This window comes from Spinacia oleracea, chromosome 2 (assembly GCF_020520425.1).
Source record: "Spinacia oleracea cultivar Varoflay chromosome 2, BTI_SOV_V1, whole genome shotgun sequence".
NCBI classification, from domain to species: Eukaryota; Viridiplantae; Streptophyta; class Magnoliopsida; order Caryophyllales; family Amaranthaceae; genus Spinacia; species Spinacia oleracea.
In genome coordinates, this window is record NC_079488.1 from 38,659,318 (window position 1) to 38,669,705 (window position 10,388).

The following is a 10,388-nucleotide window of genomic DNA, read 5'->3' on the forward strand; positions in this document are numbered from 1 at the left end:
GTGGTTGTTGATATTGTTCTTGTTGTTGTTGCTCCGTAGCTTTTCTCTCCCCTCCTTCCTCTACGTTGTCGGCTCTGCTGCTACTCCACCACCACCAACGGTGGTCGTGATTTCGTCACCAATTATTCTACATCACAAATTGGTAAACTATTCAATGCCTTCTTCTATTTGATTAAATTGAATTTTATTAGAAACTCCTAAATTAAAGAAAACCCTAATTTTCTCTTCTTTGGTTTTTCATCCCCTCTTGTTCGGTTTCCGCCAGAACGGTGTTGTGGCGGTGGTGGTGGCCTCCTTGTGCGTTGTTGCTGTTGTTGCCCTTTTCTCTCTCTCCCCCCCCCCCCCCTCTCCCCCGCTCTCATATCAACTCTCTAGCTCCTCCGCCGAGCTCGCCGGAACACCAGCCCCGCGGCGGCGTGACGTGGCTGCTATTGCGGTTGCTAGCTTCTTTATTTTGGTAATGATCTCTTTGTGTTGTTGTTGAAATTCTTGTTGCTAATTTTATGTTTTATATTTCCCTTAAGGGTATGACTCAACCCAACCTTCATTCCATATGCTTTTGAATTTATCCAATGTAAAAGTTATGAGAATTGAATTTGTTATTGTTATTATTTTGATTATATAGAAATGATTTTTGAACAATGAACTAAATATGTTTTGATATTTTTAATGGTATAATTGAGTAATTCAAATTAATGTTTTCCAAAAGAAGGGTTTCTAATATAAAAATATGATTAAGTTCTCTAAGATGATTTATTCGACCAAATAAACATTACAAATATAATTTCATTCACAATCCCTGTCTAGCAACCTAGTTCGTTTTCTTGTGGTAGAATATGTGGCATATTGTCCTAGATTCTATAGTAAGTTTGTGAAAAAAAAGGAGAAGAGAGAATCATTTAAGATATTCAGTTCAAGTTGATTTAAGTGAGTATTTTTGTTTTTTTTTTTTAATTTTTTTTTGATTCAAATATTCCTTGTTGAAGTAATTTGATGGAGAACGAATAAGGAGAATTAAGACATGGAGTTGAGCGGGATTGATAATCGAAATCTATAGTTCTTGGAGTCTATGTATTGGTGATTGAAGGTACACATCGTCCAACCAACTTCAATGTTTGAAAAATATATCTTGTGTTAAAGTATTATGTATATATATAATGTATAAATTGAATGTTGTTTTGCAAATTGAATGTTATTTTGTGAATTAAATTGTGTTTTGCAAACCAAATTGTATTTGCATATTGATTTGTTCTTTGCGAATTAAAGTGGTTTGTAATGCTTTAAGAATAATGATTCTTTTAAACAAATGTTTGTGTCAATGAGAACCCAAGTGAGAGATGGTTTGAGTTGAGGCATTGAGCGGCTAGAGAATTGATTTCATTGAGTATCTTGAGGTCGAACTTGGAAGTCGTGAGATGTGTGAAAGAGTCAAAAAGTCAAAGTTTGTTTAGTAGGTGTTAATTGTAATTTGCAAGCAGCTCGTCAAGGGCGGGCTGTTACAGGTGGTATCAGAGCCAAGGTTGATTTTGGGTTTGCTATGATCCTCATATCGTGGCATATGATTTGGAGATTTTATATTAGGTCGAATAAGAGTCGAGGAATGTATGAATAGCCTTTTGGGATGATTCGCTGGTAGTTTGTGATATCAGGTTGAGGGATATAGAATTCCAATGAAATGTTGGGTTATCAAGGACTAATGTTAAAAACTTTGAGTTGAAAGCTGGATCTCGAAGTATTCTATTAAGCATATGAAATGGAACTTGAGTATTCAGATAAAATGTTGTTCTTAGGAGTCGAGTATTTGGAAATGAGTTTTGGTCCGTGAAATGGTCATTAAATATTTAAGGCTGATATAGAATTATCATTTGAAAAGTATATACACTATGAAGTTTTCGCGTATTGATTTGGTATTGTGATAGGAACTATTGAGATTTAAAATTGGGATTATAGTACGAGTTGGAGGATTAGTTAAATGTTGGATTTTGAGCTGAGGATTAGACTTTTTGATTTATTTACTTGTTTATTTGTTTTTTGTTTACTTGCTATGTGATTGTACGACTTTTGGTTGTTTAATTGAATTATTCGAATTTAAAGTCAAGTATACATAGATCGAGTTTAAGAGATTTAAGCCATGGAGATACAAGGTGAGTATTGGAATCAGGGAAATAGTATTAGTTCTAATTAAAAAGAGGTGTTGATCCATGTGTGTGACTCTAATTTACGCTTCTTATTATTTTAATAGTAACTCTAAGATTCCTATGTGGATTTTTTTGAAATAAAATCTATTATAAAGAATATTTAAATTGTTTTTAACCAAGCATTTTCCGAATTTTTGTTTGCAATAGCTGTTGAACTTCTTCCTATATAATTCCGCTTCTATTTAGGTATTCCTAATAGTTGAGATTCTTCCACATTTAAACCCTTAGTATCTATTCATGGTTCATAGGGTTTGGCATCATATCATTATTTCCTTTAGTAACTTCTTCCCATTCAATTTGTTCCAAGTGTCAATGATTCTATTCCTTTGAAAAAAATTCTGATCATGCGGATGTGAGGATGTCTTGCCTTATTTGGTTTCGATGTGATCTTCTATCCCTTTTCAACTTCAATTCCATTGAGTAGTATCCGAAGATTAAACCTCTGCCCCTTACTTAGTCTTGATCAAGTTTTTGTATAAGTCTAATCTAGAATTTTTCCTCTATATATAATCGGATTTGGTAAGCCCTCTTATACGGAATTGTCTATATAATTTTAAGTTCTAGTTTATCCGATTTTAAAACATTTCTCATTTAGAGACTGATATTTTACTTAGTACTATGCCATGATTTATGAAAATGGTTTTAATAGGATACAACTCTTCACATTATCCAAGTTTTATGTTCTCCAATTTGTTTCGAGGACGAAACTTATTATAAGGGTGGTATAGTGTAATAGCCCTGATTTTAAGCAGCTCTTAATATGATATTAAGAGTAATTATCGTCTTAAAAATGTTATTAGAATTTCTCTTAAACCTAAATTGAGATTAAGATCTTGAAATTTTATAACGGGTGAATGAATTTGAAAGTTTTATTTGTATATTTAAGCTAGTTTTCGAATTTATTCTCCAGTTTTACCTTGAGATAAATTTTTTTAAAAAAACTTATTTGTTTAAAGAGTTTTATTTTGTTAATTCTAAATTAATTTATTTAAACTCAATGATTTTAATGGGATTAGGATTTTTTTTACTTTAAATCAAATTAGAGAATATATATATATATATATATATGTATATATATATATATATATATAAATTAGTGACCTTGTTCATTTATTAATTCGATTTTCCTAAGGCAATTAAGGTATTGTAAGAGGTTTACTTTAAAAGTTATTAGATTAACTTTATTAAGTTATACATAAAATTTGCTTCCTTTGATCAAGCTAAGCCCAGTTATCCTCTCTCCCTCTTGCTCATGTCAACTTTAAGAGGTGCCAACAAATACACTTAATTGCCAAATGTCACATTCCTTGGTTAGATGAATCATTAATTCCAAATCAACATGCTTTAACCAACCTCCCAAAACCATTTTCCAGGAAAAAAAAAGGAAACTTAAAGAAAAACCCCCTCAAACTCACTCCCCCTCTCTCCACCCCGCGTTCCTCTCTCCCTCTTCACCTGTGATCTATTCTCTCCTCCTTGTTCTGCTACACCATCGAGCGTCGGTACCACTGTCTCACCGCCGGCGATGCCTTTCTCGTGGTTGTTGATATTGTTCTTGTTGTTGATGCTCCGTAGCTTTTCTCTCCCCTCCTTCCTCTACGTTGTCGGCTCTGCTGCTACTCCACCACCACCAACGGTGGTCGTGATTTCGTCACCAATCATTCTCCATCACAAATTGGTAAACTATTCAATCCCTTCTTCTATTTGATTAAATTGAATTTTATTAGAAACCCCTAAATTAAAGAAAACCCTAATTTTCTCTTATTTGGTTTTTCATCCCCTCTTGTTCGGTTTCCGCCAGAACGGTGTTGTGGCGGTGTTGTGGCGGTGGTGGTGGCCACCTTGTGCGTTGTTGCTGTTGTTGCCCTTTTCTCTCCCCCCTCCCTCTCCCCCGCTCTCCTATCAACTCTCTAGCTCCTCCGCCGAGCTCGCCGGAACACCAGCCCCGCGGCGGCGTGATGTGGCTGCTATTGCGGTTGCTTCTTTATTTTGGTAATGATCTCTTTGTGTTGTTGTTGAAATTCTTGTTGCTAATTTTATGTTTTATATTTCCCTTAAGTGTATGACTCAACCCAACCTTCATTCCATATGCTTTTCAATTTATCCAATGTAAAAGTTATGAGAATTTAATTTGTTATTGATTGTTATTTTGATTATATAGAAATGATTTTTGAACAATGAACTAAATATGTTTTGATATTTTTAATGGTATAATTGAGTAATTCAAATTAATGTTTTCCAAAAGAAGGGTTTCTAATATAAAAATATGATTAAGTTCTTTAAGATGATTTATTCTACCAAATAAACATTACAAATATAATTTCAATCACAATCCCTGTCTATCAAACTAGTTCGTTTTCTTGTGGTAGAATATGTAGCATATTGTCCTAGATTCTATAGTAAGTTTGTGAAAAAAAAGGAGAAGAGAGAATCATTTAAAATATTCAGTTCAAGTTGATTTAAGTGAGTATTTTTGTTTTTTTTTTTTTTGATTCAAATATTCCTTGTTGAAGTAATTTGATGGAGAACGAATAAGGAGAATTAAGACATGGAGTTGAGCGGGATTGATAATCGAAATCTATAGTTCTTGGAGTCTATGTATTGGTGATTGAAGGTACACATCGTCCAACCAACTTCAATGTTTGAAAAATATATCTTGTGTTAAAGTATTATGTATATATATAATGTATAAATTGAATGTTGTTTTGCAAATTGAATGTTATTTTGTGAATTAAATTTGGTTTTGCAAAACCAAATTGTATTTGCATATTGATTTGTTCTTTGCGAATTAAAGTGGTTTGTAATGCTTTAAGAATAATGATTATTTTAAACGAATGTTTGTGTCAATGAGAACCCAAGTGAGAGATGGTTTGAGTTGAGGCATTGAGCGGCTAGAGAATTGATTTCTTTGAGTATCATGAGGTCGAACTTGGAAGTCGTGAGATGTGTGAAAGAGTCAAAAAGTCAAAGTTTGTTTAGTAGGTGTTAATTGTAATTTGCAAGCATCTCGTCAAGGGCGGGCTGTTACAAATTGTTTAATTGTTCTTGCTTAATTGATTGTATTATTTCCAATAGTAGATTAGGGATTAGTATTGTTATTATTCCATTGTTTTTATCGTAACGGGAGTTGGGTTTTGACGGATTTGAATATTTCAATTAAGGATATGAAATTCTCCACGGGAGTAGGTAGAAGGGATTGTTAGGAAGTTATGGTATTGAGTTTAATGTCTTTAATTTGCATGATTCCACGGGAGTAGGTCTTGATTGCATATTAGGGAAGCCATTAATACTCGGGAGAGGTTTATGGTATTATATAAGTTTTACCTTTCCTCATGAACATTTATTTAATTAGTTTGGGGTAGGAATTTATCTTTGCATTAATTATGCTAGTGGTGATGCTTAACACTAGGTGTTTTTAATCCTTGATTTTTAGTCTTATTATTGATTATGTTTTTAGTTAGAATTAGTTTAATTATTCACTCTCAATCGTTGTTTGGTTACTTACTTAGTATTAATTCAAGTCAGTTTAGCTAGTTTTTAATACATTAGTCTCTTGGGATTCGACCCTTACTTGCCCGACTACATAGTTAGGAGGTCTAGTTAGGTTATTTTTGATAGGCACGCGACAACCTTGTCAAAATTTGGCACCGTTGCCGGGGACTAACGGTATTAAATTAGTTATTTTTTTTGACTTATTTTTACTAAGTACATTATATTTGGTTATTTGCTTCGGCTATTATTCTTGTTCTATTTGATATTTTGTTTCCAGTTTCTCTTGTTGCATGTACACTCGACGTACAAGTTCACAAAATTTGATTCCTATTGATCTTGAAATCGAGGCTACTGCACGTAAGCAGGGGACTAAGCGGAGACAAAATAAGAAGAAGGAAGCAATGGGTGGTGAAGCACCTGCCAAATTTCTTTGGGAATATGGTATACCGGACACAACCACCGGTATACTTTCTAGTATCGTTAGACCAGCCGTCACTGCATCATATTTTGAACTGAAGCCCGAATTTATCCAATTCATATCAAATGATTCATTTTCAGGCTCACCTAACGATTGCCCTGTAAGTGATATTGATAGCTTTTTGGAGAAGTGCGATACAATGAAAATCAACAATGTAAGTGACGATGCTATTAGACTTCGCCTTTTCCCTTTCTCTCTCCGGGATAAGGCAAAGGAGTGGTTGAGAGATGAAGGTGCAGGCTCATTCGATACATGGGATAAGCTAGTCAAGGCATTCTTAGTGAAGTTTTTAGGCCAAGAGAAAACTGCCAAGGTAAGAAATGAGCTAACCACCTTTCGTCAAACCGATGATGAGTCATTGTATGAATCTTGGAGAAGGTTTAAACGTTCACTAGTAGAAAAAATATCATTTGCAGCGCGCATAAAAGGGGCTTTTTGCAGCGTATTTGAGCGCTGCAATTGTGATGGCTGCAAATAGTAGACTTTTATTCACAGCGAACTAAAACGCTGCAAAAACCCATTAATTACAGCGCATGGTGTTTCACATGCGCTGCAAATTGTCCATTTTTCACAGCCCTTGCAGTACACAGGCGCTGCAAAAAGAGGTTTCAAAGCTACATTTCTAACACTATTCGCAGCATTCACTCAACGATGCGCGCTGCAAATAGTACATTTATTTTACAAAAAAAAAATCACCCACCGTCTAATTATAGCAATAAACACCAAGCCACCATCACATTCTAAGCCAAACCAACAATTGATATTCAGTCAATCTAGATATTACATCAACATTTCTATCCTAATTAAAACAATCAGATGAACAATACTCAGTACCTGACTAAATCAATAAACACAAAATGACCACCTTATAATATTATAAACACCGATGTTGCTGATACAAAGGAGCCATGCTAAAACAATTGGTGCAAACATGAAAGAAACCCTATGTGTTCCATGATGTTGGAGAGGAAGCAGGACTACCAAAATGATGCAGGAAACCACAAAGATCAGCAACACTTTATGAAATATTTCATGCTTTTTAAATGGTAGCTTCAAGGCAGAATTCCTTGCTGTCTGCTCGGATCCCTCAATAGATATATTGCAGATAACTTCTCATTAGTATGAAGAACACCAAGGTTTGCATGCCGGCATAGCAATGAGTACAAGGCAAAAGTGCCGCTTGGACACAAGTGAAAAACTGACATATCATACATCGAGTTCGAGTAATGAGTCATAACCTTTGTATTACCTCACATGAACACACACATCATACATAAGAAGACTTCAGACTTCCTATTATTCAGCATTAGAAAAACAAGAAGCTTTCAGTTGCAAATATAGAAGACAATCAAATTGAGCAAAATCCTCCACTCCTCGTCATCCTAGAGTTCTACCAATAGCATAAAGTAGGAACCAACTCCCATGTGATTAGCTTAATTCCACGCATCCCCCCCCCCCCCCCCCCCCCCCCCCCAACACACCCACCCTAAATGAATAGATAACAAATACTCGATTTTCTTGCCAAAGCTTAGCTAGCTTCAGAATTCTCTCACAAGTAAAGGATAAAGAGTCACGATCTTAGTCTCACTTCACATGAACAACACACACATCATACACAACCAGACTTCCTATTATTCAGTATTACAAAGCCATCAAGAAGCTTTTAGTTGCAAATATAGAAGACAATATAATGGAATACAATCCTTGAATCCTTGTGCATTCTGGACTTCTATCAATAGCTTAAAGCAAGAACGAGCTCCCCTGTGAGCAGCTTATACACAGTGATAGATAAACTTCGTGCATATCCCCTTTCCCCTCTTAAAAAGTTGAGAAAAAACTCTTATCATGTCAGTTATGAGTGTGGGCTCACTCACTCAAAGCTTAGCTAGTTTCAAAATGGTCTTTCATTAATAAATTACCTAACGAACCAGACAAACAACGAAACACCAATTAAATGGAAACAAATTATTCCAAAAACTACACACCTTTAGGCATCCCCATCTCGTGCTCGAATTTCCCCTGCATTTAACGAGGCACACCAGCTTCATCTACAAGTTCATCCAACCTCTTCCGGGTACTTTTCAAGAATTTATTTCAATTTATTCAAAACAAACAATGAATTAGCGAAAAGACGATCTGAAAAGGGAATAAGGTTTAGGAGAGAGAAAGAGGAACAAACCTGAGATTTAGAATCCTTGATAGCAGCGGCATCGAAAGCATCTGCATTCGGAAACTCGCCGTGGTAGAGAGCAGCGAGTTCTCCTTCTCCGTAATTTTCGTTCTCCTTCGTTTGAGATTTTTTCTGTAAATTCAAGAAAATCTAGTAGAGTAAAATTGATAACCAAAATCACCAAACAAAGTACAAGGAAATCTAGGAATGAAATTTGATTCAGAATGATTATGTAATGGAGAAGAATGATTATGATTATGTAAGATTGTACATGGCATGTCATAGGATTTTTGGATCCAAATAATGCTTGAAAAGGAATACTAGCTTATGAAATCTAAGTACAGATTTAAGCAAGCAATTGGGAATTGGAACTGTATTTTAGTGAAGCTAATAAGCATTTTAGTTTCATAAAATGTACATGATTCTTATAGATGTATAAGAAGTTTAGTGGGAGTACATAAAAACTTAATTGGTCCTATATGTATCACACACATATCTCTCTATTGTGAAATAACATTCAAATGCTAATGACTTAGATTTGAAATTATTCATCAATGATGGACCAAGGCGAAACTTAGTACATACTGGGTATTAAGATCTGTTTACAAAGATCTTATATTAATGTTTTGGATTAAGTAATAGCATTTACTAAATCAAACACGAAAGACTCCATTGGAGATATTCGACCCATGTGAATAAATCTAAGTAAAGAATGTTTGAACTATGTATAAGCATTTACTAAGTTAAACATCAAAGGATCTAAGTAAGAATCTTAACCTATATTATATGTCAAAGAATTTAGCTGGATTTAGTATCTACTGAAACTAGATGAGCTAAAGTTACATGAATAGAATTCAATTGAGAATTATTCTGCAAAAGAATTTATCATGTATGATATAATATGAGGATCGCCAAAAACGTATCGTATGACTTTAGGCATGACGAACATATACCAATCTCTATTGATCTAAGTGAAGATCAACTAGATTGAGATCAAGAATACTTATGGTACTTGAAAAAGTACATAGGAATAGTTCTTGATTCAAGGAAATAAAGATATGCTACATATTGATGCTACATGCATAAACACTGGCAAAAGATCAAGCAAGACCCTTTCGAGTTAACCATTGATAAGGACGAGCTATAGAGCATCGTGTTTTGAAATAGCAACATGGGTTGGAGACCATGAGTTGTTGCGTGGGAAATTAAAATATTAATTTCTATGTTCCAAAGATACAGCTGGAAAGTCTTCCACATATCTGTGAACTGCTTGGATAAGTAAATCCAAACAAAGCATCACTAGCAACCTAAACAGTTGAAGTAAAAGTACTTATTGCCTAAGAAGCAATAAAACAGAGTTGTTTATATTAATGAGTTCTTCATTGAACTTGGGAAGATCACATGTCTGTTGACTTAATGGTTCTTCATTGCAAAATGCGTAGAACCACTAATGTAGCAAGAAAGACTAGATCACAAAATAAACATACTCAAAAGATCTTATCATCATATCTCGAAGAACATTCGATGAAAAGGATATTAAGATTGGTAAAGCATGATAACTAAACCTATGCAACAAGTGAGAAGCAACACTCACGTTGTAGCACTGGAAATCAAGCATAGCTTTGAATTCCATGAACTGTTTTAAAGATGGGTTTGAGGCCCATGGTTGTAAAACATTGGGGTTGAACATTTATCATATATGAAATTTATTTTCATATTCCATTTAATCTTGGTTTAGTATTAAATGATGAGTCCCTTCAATTTGACGAAATATTCAAGATAGACTGTCAGGACCAGTCCTGTGACTAAGAAATGTCTATCAAGTGAACTTGAATGTCAAAAGTTGAAAATGGTCCATGGTCGGAGTTTTCTATAAAATTGGACGCATAGAAAACGTTAGACGACTAGAATGCAAGATGACTAGAAGTTCTGTTTCTTGAACTATGTGGACATGGCAATGTCATAATCATTTGCATAGATACTTACTTCGGGAAGACTAGTATCGGACAGACCTATGAAACTTTACTCTAAGAGATGAAAATCTGTCATA

At 34.5% G+C, this 10,388-nt stretch overlaps 1 protein-coding gene and 1 long non-coding RNA gene across 3 annotated transcripts; one reads left to right on the forward strand and one right to left on the reverse strand.

Annotated features, from left to right (window-relative positions):
• The first annotated feature begins 3,508 nt into the window (after positions 1 to 3,508).
• Positions 3,509 to 6,789, forward strand: LOC110799745 (uncharacterized). 2 transcript variants are annotated; one of them, XR_008927762.1, is made up of 4 exons: positions 3,521 to 3,876; positions 4,000 to 4,190; positions 4,712 to 4,812; positions 5,968 to 6,637. XR_008927762.1 is itself a non-coding variant. In XM_056836717.1 (3 exons), exons 1-3 carry the CDS (start codon positions 3,724 to 3,726, stop codon positions 6,644 to 6,646), a joined length of 1,023 nt encoding a protein of 340 aa, XP_056692695.1. In that variant the 5' UTR covers positions 3,509 to 3,723; the 3' UTR covers positions 6,647 to 6,789. The 2 variants fall into 2 exon arrangements, 1 of the variants encoding a protein (XP_056692695.1); XM_056836717.1 differs by lacking the exon at positions 4,712 to 4,812 and having other exon boundaries at positions 3,509 to 3,876; positions 5,968 to 6,789.
• LOC130467820 (uncharacterized) lies at positions 6,784 to 10,124 on the reverse strand. Its single transcript, XR_008927763.1, has 2 exons — positions 8,348 to 10,124; positions 6,784 to 8,245 (listed from the first exon to the last, which is right to left on the reverse strand). It is a non-coding gene; the product is annotated as an uncharacterized lncRNA (long non-coding RNA).
• Between the last annotated feature and the right edge of the window lie 264 nt (positions 10,125 to 10,388).